General features: G+C 39.5%; 1 protein-coding gene across 1 annotated transcript in view; it reads right to left on the bottom strand.

Annotated features, from left to right (window-relative positions):
• Positions 1-18,356, bottom strand: part of SLC9C2 (solute carrier family 9 member C2 (putative)) — a 96,296-nt gene that overhangs the window by 12,288 nt on the left and 65,652 nt on the right. The window contains exons 16-22 of the mRNA XM_037985941.2: positions 18,066-18,254; positions 14,383-14,532; positions 11,124-11,175; positions 9,259-9,407; positions 8,450-8,575; positions 6,163-6,261; positions 2,406-2,573 (exon numbers count right to left, since the gene is read on the bottom strand). Of these exons, the coding sequence (XP_037841869.2) occupies positions 2,406-2,573; positions 6,163-6,261; positions 8,450-8,575; positions 9,259-9,407; positions 11,124-11,175; positions 14,383-14,532; positions 18,066-18,254 (933 nt within the window). The remainder of the gene's footprint in view (positions 1-2,405; positions 2,574-6,162; positions 6,262-8,449; positions 8,576-9,258; positions 9,408-11,123; positions 11,176-14,382; positions 14,533-18,065; positions 18,255-18,356) is intronic.

Below are 18,356 nucleotides of genomic sequence, written 5' to 3'. Positions count from 1 at the left end.
TTCGACCTTGAAGAATCTGATGATTATGTGTCTTGGGGTTGATCTTCTCATGAAGTATCTTAGTGGTGTTCTCTGTATTTCCTGAATTTGAATGTTGGTCTTTCTTACTGGGTCAGGGAAGTTCTCCTGGATAACATCCTGATCCTGAAGTGTGTTTTCCAACTTGGTTCCATTCTCCCTGTCTCTTTAAGATACTCCAATCAATCATAGGTTTGGTCTTTTTACATAGTCCCATATTTCTCAGAGGTTTTGTTTTTTCCTTTTCATTCTTTTTTCTCTAATCTTCTCTTCTTGCCTTATTTCAGCAAGATGGCCTTCAGACTCTGATATCCTTTCTTCCACTTGATAGATTCAGCTATTGATCCTTATTCATGCTTCATGAAGTGTTCATGCTGTGTTTTTCAGCTCCATCAGGTCATTTATGTTCCTTTCAAACTGATTATTCTAGTTAGTAGCTCCTGTAACCTTTTATGAAGATTCTTAGCTTCTTTGCATTCGGTTTGAACATGCTCCTTTAGTTCAGCAGAGTTTGTTATTACCCACCTTCCGAAGCCTACTTCTGTCAATTCATCCATCTTATCCTCCATCCAGTTCTGTGCCTTTGCTGGACAGGCATTGCGATCATTTGTAGGGGAAGAGGCACTCTGGCCTTTTGGGTTTTCAGTGTTTTTTCGTTGATTCTTTCTCATGTTCATGAGTTTGTTTAATATTGATCTTTGAGGCTGTTGACCCTTGGATGGGGTTTTTGTGGGGACTTTATGTTGTTGTTGATGCTGGTGTTGTTGCTTTCTGTCTGTTTTTCTTGCAATGGTCAGGTCCTTCTTCTGTAGGGCTGCTGCAGTTTGCTGGGGGTTTGCTTCAGGACCCATTCATCTGGTTTGCTCCCACACCTGGATATGTCACTCGAGGAGGCTGGAGAACAGCAAATATGGGTGCCTGCTCCTTACTCTGGGAACTCTGACCTTGAGGGGCACCAACCTATGCTCCTGTATAGGGTGTCTGACAAGGGTCTCACCCAGTTGGGTGGCACAGGGAGCAGGACCCATTTAACGAACCACTTTGACTGTTCCTTGGTCTTTGGCTCATTTTTATTTGAATTCCCCACACCTAGTGAAATGTCAGGACACTTAGGTGTTGAATAGATAACTTCTTACTTAGCAAATGAAACATAGAAGGAAGTTTAAAAACAAATATTCCTTTTTTAACTTTTAAGTTCAGTGGTACATGTGCAGGTTTGTTGCACAGGTAAACTTGTGTCATGGGGGTTTGTTGTACAGATGATTTCATCACCCATGTACCCGTAGTTATTTTTCCTGATTCTCTCCCTCCTCCCACCCTCCACCCTCCAAAAGGCCCCAGTGTGTTTTATTCCCTTCTATGTGTCCATGTGTTCTCATCATTTAGCTCCCACTTATACGTAAGAACATGTGATATTTGGCTTTCTGTTCCTGCATTAATTTACTAAGGATAATGGCCTCCAGCTCCATCCACAGTTCCTGCAAAAGACATGATCTCACTCTTTTTTAGGGCTACATAATATTCTATGGTATATATGTACTGTTTCTTTATCCACTCTATCATTGACAGGCATTTAGGTTGATTCCATGTCTTTGCTATTGTGAATAGTGCTGCAGTGACATACATGTGCATGTGTCTTTATAATAGAATGATTTATATTCCTTTGGGTATATACCCAGTAATGGGATTGCTGGGTCAATGGTATTTCTCTCTTTAGGTCTTTGAGGAAACGTCACACTGTCTTCCACAATGGTTGAATTAATTTATACTCCCACCAACAGTGTGTAATTGTTCCTTTTTCTCCACAACCTCTCCAGCACCTGTTACTTTTTGACTTTTTAATAGCAGCCATTCTGACTGGTGTGAGGTGGTATCTCATTGTGGTTTTGATTTGCATTTCTCTATTGATCAGTGACGTTGAGCTTTTTTACATGTGCTTGTTGGCCACACGTATGTCTTCTTTTGAAAAGTATCTGTTCATATCCTTTGCCCACTTTTAACGGGGTTGTTTTAAAAACAAATAAATATTCTTTAAAAACACTGTTGTCATAATGGTGACCATTTATTGAGCACCTTTATGTGTCAGGCATGTTATGTTACGTAGATGTTTTCCTAATCCTCATAACATCAAAAGGTAGGTATTCTCTCTACTTCATAAACAAGGACACTGAGACTTAAGGAGGTTAAATAACTACTCCCTTAGGCAGGATGCAGTGGAGCTTGGCAGAGCCTGGCATGTGAGACACTAAATCTGCCTTTTCAGCTATGTTACCTCCCAATAGCTGGTTGGATGACTAAGATGTCAAAACCTTAAAAAAGAAAAGATGCTGGCATTTTTTACTTACTTGAGGAAAAATTAATAACTCATGACAGAACCATTTTCCTACCTGTAAACTAGTTTCACAGATGACAGTATATTCAATTTCACACTTAAGCAGACAGTTTAGCTCTCCAATTATGTCCCCAGCAGTACAGAACTCTGTAAACATGTCACTGGACTTTCTCTCAGGCCTTTGACTACTCTCTATTCCAAAGGTAGGAGATAAACTATGCAACTGCAAAGGGAAAAAAGTGTGCAAAGGGAAAGAAAAAATTAAAATTTTGATGAAATCATAGGGGCTCCCACTATTTCTTACAACTTTCCAATGGAAGACAAAGATCTCCTGTCAGGTGTGAAAGAAGAATTAGGCTTAAGGAAAAAAAGTCATGATTTCTTTCACATTTCAACTCCCAAGGCAAGGATTTTTTTTCTGATCTTTAGTTTTACAGATGACCCCTATTTACAACTTTCTATTTATACCTGTCTTATATAAAAATCCCACCAGGGCTGGGCACAGTGGTTCATGCCTGTAATCCCAGCACTTTGAGAGGCCAAGGCAGGCAGATCACAAGATCAAGAGTTCGGGACCAGCCTGGCCAACGTGGTAAAACCCTGTCTCTACTAAAAAAAAAAAATACAAAAATTAGCCGGGCATAGTGGCGTGTGCTTGTAGTTCCAGCTACTCAGGAGACTGAGGCAGGAGGATTGTTTGAACCCAGGAGGCAGAGGTTGCAGTGAGCCAAGATCATGCCACTGCGCTCCAGCCTGGGCGACAGAGTGAGACTCCATCTCAAAGAAAAAAAAAATATCCCACCCAAACTGGAAATTATAGTATGCAACTAACGCAATCACTCATTGAGTCCATTAGATATTCTTACCACAATGGGTTAATGCATCACGTGGAAATAACTTTTGATTGCCTGGGCACATAAATCAAATATTATGAATTAATATGACTCCAAACCAAGCCATGATGTTAATGAAAGCCTTGTCTCTTTTCAAAATGCTTAAGAAAAATTACCATGCAACATCAACAGGAAAAGGTTTTAGGAAGAACATAGGATGGTTGAGTTACTTCAAGAAAATAACTGGTAGGCATAACTGGAGAAAGCAGAGAGGTATCAGATTTTAGGGGGAAGTTGAAAGAATTGGGATTAGAAGGATTACAGAATTTTTCAGAAAATTTAGCTGTAAACATCAAAGAGGAAGGGTATTGTTTAAGACACAGGAAACAGGTCACAAAAGGTCACTCTCTCCCAACAATTAGCATTCAGACTTTTAAAGGCATTCATGCTTCCAGAGGAGTTTGATTTTTTTTTTTTTAAATGGCTGTAATTTTGAATGCAATTCAAAAGGATCTTTGAGCAATGAAGAATGCCTCTGCTTTTTGCAAACAAAGAAAAGATGATGACATTTGAGGTAGGCAGCATTTGAAAGGAGGCCCCCCAAGATTCCTGTCTGTTGCTCAACCAAATACTAATCTAGGGACTGCAGTGAAGGGACTTTGAAGTGGAATTGAGGTTGCTAATCAGCTGACCTTAAAAAGATGATTTATGGAGTTAAGGATACTAATCAGCTGACCGTAAAAAGATCTACAAAGTCCCTTCACAGCCGTTACAGATTAGTGTTTGATTAAACAATAGACGGGAATATTGGGGGGACTGTAATCACATGAGCCCTTGCAAGTAGAAGGGAGTCCATCAGAGAGAGATGTGTGAAGGATTCCGTATGTCTTTGTCTGCTCTGAGACGTGAGGACCTGCAAGCAAAGATGAAAGAGAAGCTCTAGGAGCTCAGGGTGGGCTCCAGCTGACAGCCTTGAAGAAGCAGGGACTTCTGTTCAATAGCCATAAAGAATAACTAGATGTGCCAACAACCTCAAAGAGCCTGGAAACAGATTCTGCCCCTAGAGCTTCCAGAAGGTAATGCAGCCCTACTGACATCGTGATTTCAGCTTCTTGAGACCCAAGCAGTGAAATCAGCAGAACCCATTGGATTTCTGACCTACAGAACCATGAGATAATATATTTAAGCCACTAAATTTGTAGTAATTTGTTATGGTATCAAAAGAGTACTAATATAACCTCTTCAGACCAAACATCATTGGACTATAGTTTAATAAGGCTTAGCTAGTCCAGTCACTGCAGGAAAACGCCCAAAGAAACCTGTTACAGCAAGTTGCAGCTTTTAAGTATTGAACTTGCCACATTTCATAAATACTGGCAGCTGTGTGTTTTTCCTAGAATTCTAATGGGAGTATAGTGTAATGGCTAAGCACATGGATACTGGAGATAGACTACATGAGTTTAAAGTAATCTTTGGCCTCTGAGTATGTGTAGTTGGGGCCAAGTGGATTATTTTTTTTCTGTGCATCAGTTTTCTCATGTAAAAAATAGGGTTGTTGGTCGGGTTCGGTGGCTCACACCTGTAATCCCAGCACTTTGGGAGGCCGAGGCAGGTGGCTCGCTTGAGGTCAGGAGTTCAACACCAGCCTAGTGAAACCCCATCTCTACTAAAAACACAAAAATTAGATGGGCATGGTGGTGCGTGCCTATAATCCCAGCTACTTGGGAGGCTGAGGCAGGAGAATCTCTTGAACCTGAGGGGGAGATGTTGCAGTGAACTGAGATAGCCTCACTGCACTTCAGCCTGAGTGACAGAGTGAGACTGTCGCCCAGGCTGGAGTGCAGTGACAGGATCTCGGATTCTCGTGTCTCAGCCTCCCAAGTAGCTAGGATTATAGACATGTGCTACCATACCCAACTAATTTTTGTATTTTTAGTACAGACAGGGTTTTGCCAAGACCAGGCTGGTCTTGGACTCCTGCCTCATGTGGTCCACCTGCCTAGCCCTCTCAAAGTGGTGGGATTACAATTGTGAGCCATCGTGACTGGCCCACATTGCCTTTCTCGACTACCTTTTTAAAAATCACAATTAATCTCTTCATATCTCCATCATCTCTAACATACTGTAAACTTATTTGTTTTGTTCATTGTTCCATCTCCTTTTATCCCTCTACTAGAATTAGGCTCCAAGAAGGCAGGGATTTGTGTCTGTTTTGTCAGTCCCATGCCTAGAATTAATAGTGCTTGCCACATGGTGGTAATGAAGCAAGTATTTTGTTGAATAAATGAATGAACGGATGAATGAAAAGTGCTTAGAATAGTGCCAGAGAGTAAATAAGTGTTATATTGTGTCAGTATTCTATTTATTATAGTAGTTTATTTCCATGATATTTTAAGGTCTAACATACGCATTTCAAAACCAGAAAGTCGAATGTATTATTTTTCCCATAATAAGGATTTGTCATTTTATGACTATCATCTGGGATGATCTAGGAATTATTTGGTTCACAAACTGGGGCTCACCCATGAATTCAGCTACTAAACTACTGTTATGCAGATACAAAGGATTCTTGTCCCCATCACTCTACTGAAATCGCTCTCTCTCTCTCTGGTCAACAAAAGCCTCCCATTGGACAGATTAAAAGTGGTATTTTTGATCCTCATCCTAATTCCTTTACGTGAGTAATTTAAGTCACGCCAAGTATTGATTTCCTTGTCTGAACATTCAGAAAAATCCTGCTTCCTCCCAGGATTGCTGCAAGAAATAAGTAAAGACTATGACAGCATTTTGTAGAATGGGAAGCACATTTCAGGTGTTGCATATTTATCTCTCAGCTGTCATGCTCAGAGTAGAAATGGTTTCATCACATTAAAAATTTAAGCTTTTTCAGTATCTAAATGTATTCTTATTCTACAATTACATGTTTCAAAATACATTTTAAGTAAGAAAAAAAAAACAAACAAACCAATAGTCCCTTACAATTGCCATTCCTGAAATAATTAAGAAGATTCCTTGTGGCATTTCACCTGCTTTACAAATGATATCTCCGTAGTCAAAACAGGCAAGTTTGGCTCTTTCCTGGGTGGGAAAAAAAGGAAAAGAAAAAGAGAGTCAACATATATATGTTAGAGATATATATATATGATTTTATATATATATATGTAATATATATATGATTTTAAAGCTAAAATAGCTTCCAAGTAGCATAAAACACAAACTACATTCTTGGTTTTTTACTGAACTGTAACGTGCTAATATACCACATCAACTTCTAGAAATAAAGGAACAGGCAAACAAACTTTGACTTTGTGATTAGTACTCAGCATAGTAACTGATATAACTATGGAATGAATATGCACATTAATGAATGAAAACTTTCTTTTCAGCCCCGTTTGGGGCTTGGGTTATAATGGTAAGCTAAACAATTTCCCTGCCTTCAGAACAAACTTTTAGTTAGGTTGGGTAGATATTTACAATCAAATGGGATAATTATGACAAAGAAGACAGGGACAGGGTGCTATGCAAAACAAAAAAGTGCAGAAAAGCCACAGGATCCTATCTTGGTTGTTCAGTGAGGCCTTTACAGCAGACAGGACAGCTAAGCTGAGACTTGAAAGAGGAGGAGCAGATAGCTCGGATAACATGAGTTGAAGACCTCCAGGGCAGAAGATTCATATATGCAAAATCCAGAAGCAAACTGAACGTCTGCAGTTAGGGTAATAGCAAAGATTGTGTATGTCTCAGGCAGGGAGGGATGGAGACTAAGGTGGAGCCATCCACTAGGAATCAGCAGGTGCAGTACCTGCATCTACAATACTTTTAGACACTTATAACAATGTTTTAATGTCTTTTAGAATCAGGAGGAAAATTAGTTTTAGATAAAGAAAAATGTTTTAATATATAATACTAATATCTTCATTGTTATACTAACACAGTCATAAAGTCTAATTTTTCATAGTTTTGTGGAGGAAGAGGCCCACGAAGGCAGAAGTGCCCAGGGCCCCTGAGAGTCATGATGTTCTCTGGGCCCTCTGCAACTGCCCTGACTTTATGTGCTCTCTCCAGCACCGCTCCTGCCAGGGGCCTCTGTGCTGCTCCTGGAACACACCAGGCACACTTGGCCTCGGGGCCTCCTTGCACCCACTACTCCCTTTGCCTGGGGTGCTCTTCTCTAAGACACTACCTGGCTTGCTCCCTCCCTTCTTTCACATCTCTCTTCAAATGTCACCTTATTAGAGCAGGCTCCCATGGCCGCTCTGTATTACCTTTTCTCTCGTTATTTTTCTCTGGCACTTATAACCATCTGATAGGCTATATGTTTATGGGTTTGGTGTGTTTATTGTCCGTCTCCATCCATATAACATAAGCTTTATGAAAGTAGGGACTTCGGCCAGGCACGGCGGCTCACGCCTGTAATCCCAGCACTTTGGGAGGCCAAGATGGGTGGATCACTTGAGGTCAGGAGTTCAAGACCAGCCTAGCCAACATGGTGAAACCCCATCTCTACTGAAAATACAAAAATTAGCTGGGCGTGGTGGCACATGCCTGTAATCCCAGCTACTTGGGAGGCTGAAACAGGAGAATCACTTGAACCCAGGAGGCGGAGTTTGTAGTGAGTCGAGATTGCACCAGTGCACTCCAACCTGGGCAGCAGAGTGAGACTCTATCTCAAAAAAATAAATAAATAAAATTAAATTAAAATTAAAAAATGAAAGTAGGGATTTTATCTATTTTGTTTACTGCCATATCACCAAACCTAGAACAGTCCCTGACATGTAGCGGATATTCAATAGATATTTGTTGAAAGAGTCCAAAGTCCTGTTGCAACCCTCAGCTGACAGAGCATGAACTTGAACACACCTCAGTTCTCACCGTTCCCTATTATACTATGGCCAATCAGCTTTACTTTTACACTATCTGCCCGGTCTGTATAGTAACTTAAATTCGAGACCCTTGCTCTAAAAAAAGTCTCTCCAAGAGCGTACATCGAGAAGTCCAGAACTCTACAACATAAAATGGAATGGGATTGGTAACAGTCAGACACATATAGCTACTCCCAAGCAGATAAGGCATTGTGAAAAACTATCTTTGCCCTTTAGGCTCAAAAAGAGATTTATTCCTCCTTTAGACTTTCCTGGGCCTCTGTCTTGGCTTTCCCTGAATTGGCCAGTATATGATATGCTTTTCTGTTAATCTTTCATTAGGGAGTGGAAAAAATAGATAATTATCATCAAACCTGAGCCAGAATAGAAAAGAAAATCTTTACCTTGAAGAAGTCAATGAGAACATCGTTACCTTCCAGCCAAATGATGTTGTGAAGGTATTTGTCAGGAGTTGGGGGTGGGATTGCCTTTGGAAAGTTCTTTAGTGCTTTTAATTTTTTAAGAAGTATCTAAAAACAAATAATCAAAATAATGGGGATCAGATCCTGTAACAGAAAATGGACAGTAGGCAAAAACTAAGGAAATCTAAATAAACTACTGTTAGGCAAGTATAACCTTGATGTTTGACTCACAGCTTCTCTCTTCCTATCTAAATTCCTCTAACCATTTTTGTCCCTAGTCTCCCCTTATTACTATTTTCACTGACTTACAAACTCAGATTGAACCTATCATCTTCATAATTCAATTGACACAGTGGATGGAGAAGCAGAAAAATCTAGTGAGTCTATAGGGTGAGCCAAAGGAAGATGCCATAGAGGGCAACCCTGTTAGGAAATGGAAACTCTAGAAAGTTTTCTACATCTCTGTTCAAATCCCTTCCTTAGGCCTTGTCACATAGCCCGGCTATTGTGGGTTCTATAAAGTACTCTGTGTCCTTTTGATAAATCCCCCAACCATTTCTTTCCTAACTTAGTTCAAGTTGGTTTCTGTTACTTGCAATCAAGTGGTTTTGACAAATGGAGCGTACTGGGTAGCATTGGCATTCGTCGTCCCTTGCATTATCAAAGGCTGAAGGTGATTATAGACTTACCACCTGTGGTTAAACACTTTTTTTCAATCTCCCTCCTTATTACACACTGCTAAAGTAACCATGAAGCTGGGGTATTATGCAGACAGAATCAAGCAAAATTACCTTATTTATCTCAGTGCTGTCATGCTTATCAATAATGCCTCTTGAACAAAGGAAGGTGAGATTTTTTAGAGCTTTAGCAATCACATTCCGGATTGCCTGTTTAGTCTTCAAAGCAATGACAACATCACGACCTTCATGCTCTATGAGTCCTACAGCAAAGAAAATAAAATTCAGTAAGTGGCCTGTGCAATAACCACAATACTGTATAATTTCCGAAGCATTTACACAATATTATTTTATTCTAGTTTCATGCAGAACTCATGAGGTCAGCAGGACAAGAGTTATTTTCAACCCTATTTTATGGATGAGAACATTGGAAACTGGCTTCCCCCACCAGCTAAGAGAAAATCACTCTGTCTTATCCCCGTGGCATCTCCTGCATATCTCTATTATGGAACTCATTACATTATCATGTTACTGTTTTTACTTCTCTGTCTCATCCTCCATATTGTATAATTTTTGTTGGTTAGATTAATACATGACAGAACGAAAGTATCCCTGGACTTTGGCTGGTAGGTATTTCTGAGATCAAGGCGCATATTCTTTCTCCTTTAGTAAACCTGAGAAGACATGAACTGGACTGTGAGTCAAGGCTAAAATTGCATCTGTTTCATCTTTGTATTCAACATTGAACACAATGCTTGCCATATCGAAGGTACACACTCTTTTTTTTTTTTTTAACTAAATGAATTGACCACTAAAGTGAAAGGTAGCAATGATCAAAAGCATAGGTTTTAGTGTCAGATACACCTGGGCTAGAAACCTGGCTCACTACTTACTAGCCATAGGGCCTCAGGCAAATTAACCTCTCTAATAATAGTATTTGCCTCATAGAGTAATTATAAGGATTAAATGAGATAATGTACATAAAGAGTTAGCAGTTCTTGCCATGATAAGCATTCAGTCATCAGTTGCAGTAACCACATGGAAACAAGCACTGCCTTTTAGAGTAGTGAATTGAGAAAACTTTGTAATATTCCATACTGATCTAAAACATAATATAAAGCAGCTGTCCTAACCCCTAATCTTTAAAAGCACAGAAATAAAAATCTGTCCATATGTAAATGGCAACAATGGATCATGGGTTTTCTGAGATAATGCCAAAAGATCCTAATCTATTGTCTCTAAACTTACACTTTCATTCATTAGACCACATTCTTTCCATTTTGATTTGGAGAGTGTAACCCCATATGGCATCTTACAATGTGGTCATGAATATGAAATGGTTTTACTTTATTTTCTTTTCTGATAACTTCCATTTATTAAGGGCCTTCCGTATGCCAGGCAGTCTACCAGATGCGTTTGCACACACTGAGAGCCTGGCCCACAGCCCCACATGAGGAAAGCTGACCCAAAAAACTTGGCATAAAATCCTTGGACTCCTGCTCTGTGCTTCAAGTAAAGTGGAGTGACTGGAGATACTCAAGAAATGACATTCGTTGCAGGCCTACATTCCAGAGTATCTTTGCAAAAAACAAAACAACAAAACAAAAACATTTTGTCAAAGGTAACCTTTACGTGTCTTTTTCTTCTAACCTTGAGGACTCTGACCTTGCCACCTTAATACACTTTCCACACTCCTCTCATTCTTTCCTCTACACCCCCATAACAACTAACAGGACTCTGCTAACTTTTTCAATTATCTATTGATACGCTCATATACTCCACAAGATTCTGCACTGTTTAAGCGTCAGGATCTACCCATCTTTGCTTTCCCATACCTGGCCCATTAGCTGTGTTTAATAAATGCTTGTTGAATGCATAAATGAATGAGCAAGTAAATGAAAGCATGAATTGTTCTTCTTTTACTAAATTATAGGATAAGAAGGTGTGACTTTAAGAACTCAGATACTTCAACTTCCTACCTAATTCTTTGACAGCATCCTGTTTGTTGGTTTCCAAAATTTCATATAGTTTCTGTAAGAAATTAAGACAAACACGTATTTCTTATTATTGATATAGTTCGTGTCAGAAATTAAGAAAAACATGCATTTCTTCTTATACTCCTGAGAAGTATATTTATTATACCAAGTATAGTTCTAGCCTTCCTTTTATTTTTATTTTTTGAGACAGAGTCTTGTTCTGTTGCCCAGGTTGGAGTGCAGTGGTGCGATCTTGGCTCACTGCAACCTCCACTACCCGGGTTCAAGTTATTCTCATGCCTCAGCCTCCCAAGTAGCTGGGAATACAAGTGTGGGTGACCACACCCAGCTAATTTTTATATTTGTAATAGAGATGAAGTTTCTCCATGTTGGCTAGGCTGGTTCAAGGAACTCCTGACCTCAGATGATCTACCCGCCTCGGCCTCCCAAAGTGCTGGGATTACAGGCATGAGCCACCATACCCAGCCTGGCTTTCCTTTTAAATTCAGAGAAAAGGAAGTATGGTAGAGGACATTTCACTTAGTTAACTTTAGAAAAGTTATTGGCTCAATTCTTCCTTCTGGGTCAATTCTGCTGTTTTGCCCATGCTCAGACGTCAATCTCAATGAGTCTAGTACAGTCAGTAGCTTGCATGACTACTGTGCCTAATACTTATCAGAAAAGATCAGTATGTACTCCACTGTGCACCAAGGAGAATTCTCATAGGCAGCGCCTGATTTGGGAGTGAGCCAACTGAGCAGCCAGTTGGGAGGCCATCCTATCAGGAGCACAAAAAGAAGTAGAAAAATGAGAAAATACGATATTGATTTGTTCATATTTCTAACAAATAACTCCATAGATAACTGAAGAAACCACTGCACTCCAGGGCTAACCAAGCTCTGCTCAACCAATCACACAACAGGTATTTATTGGATGCCCACTATGTCCCAGGCACTTTTCCTCTTGAAGCTTACCCTCTAGCTTTGAGTCACTGGGGAGTTTGCTCTTGGCTACACCAACAGTCCTGAAATCACACAACTGACAGTTCTTCAGAGTTGTCAGGTACAGATGTCTGAAACTCTGCCCCAAATAATGCATGGCATAGTGCTCTTTATAGCGAACAACTGGTTTGTTATCTAAAGTTTAAGCAAAGTTAAGTTTTTGGTTTTTTTTGTTGTTGTTTTTTGTTTTGGTTTAGAAAAAAATCACATGTAATGAATCCCTCATTTTGAATATAAGAATAAGGTATGTAATATTTATTAAATTATTTCTTCTTACTCGATAACATTGCATCAATATTGGGAAGGTGCCAAATTACTAGCCTGTCCACAACCAATTACCATCCTAGACCAGCCCTGCTTGCATAGCTGCAAAGATAGCAGCTAGGCCCCCTTCACACCAAACTAGACTTACAGCAACCCTGTAAGACTGCTCTAGAACGCCTTTGCACAAAAGCACATGGGAACTGACTCCTGCCTATAGAGACAGCATAATCATGAAAGCCTGGGGATACATTTATTTTTCTTAAGGTGAGCTGCCACAGGCCAACTTCCAGAACCAAGTCAGTTTCAGAATAAACACCAGTTAGACATCTAAACACATCTCAAAAGGCCATTTAAATATTTACTGGTGCCTCTTTTAAAATGTCATAGGAGATTCACTTCACCTGTGACACGTCAAGGAAACTGCCCTCAGATGCGTAGAAGGCATCTTCTCCCAACTCCTGAAAACACAGTCTTAACTCCCCCCACTGGCTCTTGTTTCTCTTCTCTTTTCCTCCTACTTCTGAAATCTTTTCTCCTATGAATAGCTCTGTGTTCTTTCTAATGCAGATCAATGCAGGCTTTGAGTAGTTCTTTTAATTTTCTTCTCCATTCTTCAAAGTAAAGCAACAGGAGAGAATTCTGTTACACATCAATGTTCAATCCAATAAAGGTAGATATCTTCACAGCCTCTTTTCCTCTTCTGATTTCAATAAGTAAAGAGCCTCTCTTGACTGAGGTAATGCAACCATCACCACAAAAATAGGCACCATAACCAGAAGACAAAACCTCCAGGCCATCCATGGTTTTATGTATCCACACATACTCATTGTAGTAATCAGGATTTAAATCCATCTCTGGTTAAAAATCAAGAATGTCACTTGGGCTGAGAAAACACCTTTCAGCTGTTGATACTGCTCACCTTAGCCCCTCATTGACACATGTGAAAATGTAACCAAAATCACCAAACACTGGGGGCAAAAACAGAATGAAATATAGAAACCAAACACAACAAATAGGAGAATGAACCCCAAGGAAGCAGAATTAACACAGGAAGCAAAAAATCTTTTAAAATGAAAAGAAGATTCTAGGTAATGTTATATTAATTCTTTTAAAGCAAACAGTTGTAATGAAAAGGAAGCAACTACAGTTTTTGGAGATCAAAAAGTAATTGTCAAAAAAAAGTTTAAAAAGTTTAATAGATGGGTTAAACAGAAGAATGAACACAACTAGAAATTTAAAAATTTGTAACCTGGAAAATCAGCTGAAAGATTCTCATTGCAAAGAGCAGAGTTGACAGTTATGAGTGAAAAATAACGAAGTTTTTTATCTAAAGAATTAGAGTCTCCTTTACATTATCAGGCCCAAAGAAGCCTGAGAATGAGACAGCAGTCACGTTCCACTTTCCCTACTCTTTGCAAGTGGCTGGTAGTAGACAGACTGGTGTGAGGGAGCCTGATTAGGAGGGGATTCACTCCACCTCTAGGCTCCCATCTAGTACTTACCGCGTAGTGGCTGGAAATGAAGAGGGTCTTAAATGACAAAAAATAAATACTTCTACTCACCCACCCCACAGTACCAGGATTTCAAGTTTTCACTGTCAAATCTTTGTTCTTTTTTCCTCTCTTCCTCTCCTCGTAAGGCTTACCCTTTCTTTGAAGCCTTATTCAAGTCTCAAATCCTGCATAACGCCTTTGCAAGTGTCCTGTCTTTTAGAGAGTGTTACAGAGACATACTAGATCTCTTCTCTATACTCTGCACTCAGAAAAGAGATAAGGTATTTTCTGCTATGAAGAGAATAAATGAGTTTGATGATAACTACTGAAATATAATGATAAGAGACTTTTCTCTGCAGCACCTCGTATGATATAATAAACAACTGAATCCATTTCAACTGTTGGAATTTGTCTGTTTGGTCAAACATACATAGAACCAGTCTTAAAAGAAGTTAAAACACCTAAGGTGTTTTTCTCCCCAAATGACCAGTGCTTGTTTCTCACCTGATATATTGATTCATGGACAGATATTTGTTTTATTAGAAGTTTGGCATCTTCTTGACTTTTGATATAGCCTTTTGTAATACTATACATCAAGCTGAGGTACTTTTTGATGTGCACATCTGCAATATTTATCAGTATTGGTACTATTATCTGGAATAATGAGAAGAAGGAAAAAAACCCGTAAATTTTATGAGGAAAAGCACCCTCTGAGGCAGAAATTCATAGCGTCATCTCCAGACCAGCAACAGCAGAGCCCACAAACTTGTTAGGAATGCAGATTCTCAGGTCCCACTAGAGACCTGCGGAATCAGACACTCTTGGGTGGGGCCCAGTAGTCGGTGTCTTAGCAAGTCTTCCAGGTGATTCTGTGCCTACAAAAGTCAAGACCCATTCTCTAAAGAAGGCGAAGCTTAGTGAATAATTGACTCTTGCTTTAGGGGGAAGTCTCTAGCACTGCCCTTTCCCTCATTTTCTGTACCCCCAGATTTCAGAAAACCCCTAACCACGTCTCCTAACCTAGGTCATAGTTACTCACTGAACAAATCATCTCTCTGTGCCTCAGTTTCTTTACTTGCAAAATAGGAAACTTAAGGTATCTAAGTTCCTGCTTAGTTCTATATTTCTCCAATCATAAGCTAAGGCAGGCTAGTGTCATGACTTAAGAGAATGAGATTTTAAATATACACCTCTCTAAATTCAAATGCAAACTCTCCTATTTACCAGCTCTGTGACCTTGAGCCAGTTATTTACTGACTTTGAGGACTCAGTTTCCTCATGTGTAAAATGAGGAAATAATATCTAAGTACCAGAATTCCAATAGAACTGCTCCTCAAAATCCACATAGTCACTCAGACAGAGGGCTTCCCACAGGGTTAAAGTCATGTCAGAGCACAGGGGCAGATGGTGAGGGACTGGGTAACAAGGGAAGAAAAAAAAAGTGAACTGGGAGATGGCATTATAGTGAAGGAGTTACAAGAGCAGAGAAGGGAATTTTTTTTAAGCTGCTATTTTGCCTTTGAAACTTTGGGCAAAGGGAGAGATGTTTAAAGATGTTTTCAAAGTTACACTCTGCAGTGTACTGACACTCTTTGAGCTGTCCTTTAGGGCACCTAAAGATCACCAATATTCTTTCAAGATTTCCAATGCACGTTTGTTTCTTTTGAAAGCCACATTATGCTGAGACTGGCTATGAGCCACCTAACTTCACAGAGTGGTGAAATCTACCTCACAGAGCTATTCCATTAATTAAACTAGATAATTTATGTAAAGTGCTTTACACAGGTCCTGGAAAATAGTGAGTGTTCAATTAAAAACCATGATAATATACTTCACTGAGATTTGTCAGAGCATGCTAGACAGAAGGGACGACTGGTTCGGAACATTGCTGCCCACACTCTAAACAGATTTGGTTTATGTAAAGTCCCTAATCAGGCAAAAAGAGTCAGGCTGGTGGGATCAGAGGAAAGCAAAAGGAAGCAGCAGATAAGCTGCAAGTCTGCCTTTGTTCATGGACCAGGTCGCATTGCCCTCCTGCACAGATAACTCAAAATCTTCTTGGGCCCCACAACCACCAGACTCCTGCAAGTTAGTTCACTGCAACCGTGGCATTAACTGCACAAAGTCCTTTTCAACAGACGGCATAAACACTATCCTATAAAATCTCCAGCAAGCCTTTGTTTCTTCACAGTTGGCTTCTTTCTTGCAGGCTGCCCATTGTTTCCCTGGCAATGTATTTTTCTACTGTCTCTAATAAATAAATATGCTTTTCTTTATCTACAACTGTCTTGGTAAATTCTTTTACTGCCACGCCGCCAGCCCAGATAGCTGTCGCTCCCCTGTGACAGTTTCCACAAGAATACACTTTTAAATCTTTGTCTCATTTTAAATACTCTTCACAAAGTATTACTTCTAAAATAATTATTTTACATTTACCCGCATACGATCTCTATATAAATACTGATTACCTAAAGAAACTTCTACCTTTGATTTTAAGTCTTTGCCTCACACAACACATCCTGATTTCTAGGGTAGTGTACCTCATGGTGGAGTTACACCTTACATGAGCACTTCTCAGCTCATAAGGCTAAAAGCACATCGAATCAAAATTACCCTTTAAACCAGGTACAGTAACTCTGAATAGTAATTCTTATGAACACTAAAGTTTGGTTACACCAATGTAGAATAAATGAAGGAACAAAAGAGAAAATCTGTAAGCACAAGCTGGATAGTCAAACAATTCTGCCTTAAAGATAACTATTATACGTTGTGGAGAATGGAGACTAGGTGGGGGAGTCTCATGTGTGCATTTTACCATCAGGGTTTATAGCAATTTTTTTTAATGTTAAGTCTCTGTATATAACTTCAATAACTACTAACATGATGGATTTGCTTGATGTAATAAGAATTAAACAACAACAAACATGGCATGGCAAGTGAAATCATTTAAAGCCCTGAAGTTAAAAGTTTATGTAATGCAACTCCATTGGAAAGAGAGAAAAGAGGTTTAAGATTTGAAACTGAAAGTATAAAAATCTGCCTTCAGTATCAAAACCAGAGTCATGGAATGAAGGCATAGTAATTGCTAAGGCAACTGAAGGCCACGGTAAAATTAAACTCCATAGGTAGTATGCTATGTGACTGTGGAGCTATGGAGGAAATATTTTTGCTTCTGTAGAGTTTGGGAGACATGAACAAATTTTACTGAAACTTAAAGAATTGTCTTTGGGTTACCCTGCTTCTAGCGACACCAAGATTTTCATTCATTCACTCAACACATATTTACTAGTGTTTACTCTATGCCAGGCACTGTTCTGGAGGCAGAGGTTACATCAATGACCAAAACAGGCCGAGTATGGTGGCTCATGCCTGTAATCCCAGCACTTTGGGAGGCTGAAACAGGAGGATTGCTGGAGCCCAGGAGCTTGACACCAGCCTGGGCAATATAGTTAGATCCCATCTCTATTCAAAAATGTAAAAAGAAAGACCAAAACAAAGATCTCTACCTCATGGAGAGTACCATATACAGTAAATAGCTGATAAGTACTATGGGGCAAAAATTAAAGTTGAGCAGGTAGAAGAGAATCAGGAGGATGAGGTAGAAATTGAGGGTGTGAAGGGTGGGTTGCCAGTTGACATAGGCTGGTCAGGAAAGGCATCTGTGACAAGGTGAGATTTGAGCAATGGCTTGAAGGTGATGAGAAAGGGAACCATGCAGATACCTATTGAGAGGGTGTTCCAGAAGAGACAACTTCTGCTCCCATTTCTTTCAAAACAATGAGGTTTTTTACTCACCTAACACAATGTAAAAAAAGAATTTTAAATTTTTATTTTATTATTTATTATTATTTTTTGAGACAGGGTCTTGCTTTGTCACCAGAGCCATCATTGCACTCTGTCCGACTGGAGTGCAATGGCACAGTCTCAGCTCACTGCAGCCTCAACCTCCTGGGCTCAAGCAATCCTCCCACCTCAGCCTCCCAAGTAGCTGGGACCACAGGTGCACACCATCATGACCAGTTAATTTCTTAATTTTTTCTAGCGATGGGGTCTTGCTATGTTGCCCAGTTTGTCTCAAACTTCTGGACTCAAGCAATCCACCCACCTAGGCCTCCCAAAGTGCTGGGATTATAGGTGCGAGCTACAACTCCTGGCAAATCTTAATATTTTAATACGTGAAATCTTACCTTGAAGAGAGGAAGAAATCTAATTATTCTTAAATATCCCATTATTACTGTAAGCTGAATAAGAGCCAAGTTATGTGGTCTCAATTTCACAAAGTATACACAAAAGATATCAATGATTCCAACAACCAGGATAAAAAATTCCAAAGCATTCCAATATTGTTGAAAATATTTTCTTTTCAAAATTATTATCTGTATGCAAAACAAATGTATAGGTGTTATTTCATAGCACCTATACAGTAATGTTGGGGGGAAGGAATCTATAAAATTAACAATTAAGTTCTTAACTACAAA

The sequence above is a fragment of the Chlorocebus sabaeus genome, chromosome 25 (genome assembly GCF_047675955.1).
Source record: "Chlorocebus sabaeus isolate Y175 chromosome 25, mChlSab1.0.hap1, whole genome shotgun sequence".
NCBI lineage: Eukaryota > Metazoa > Chordata > Mammalia > Primates > Cercopithecidae > Chlorocebus > Chlorocebus sabaeus.
The sequence above is the reverse complement of the archived record's forward strand: the minus strand, read 5'-3'. Positions and strand labels throughout refer to the sequence as shown.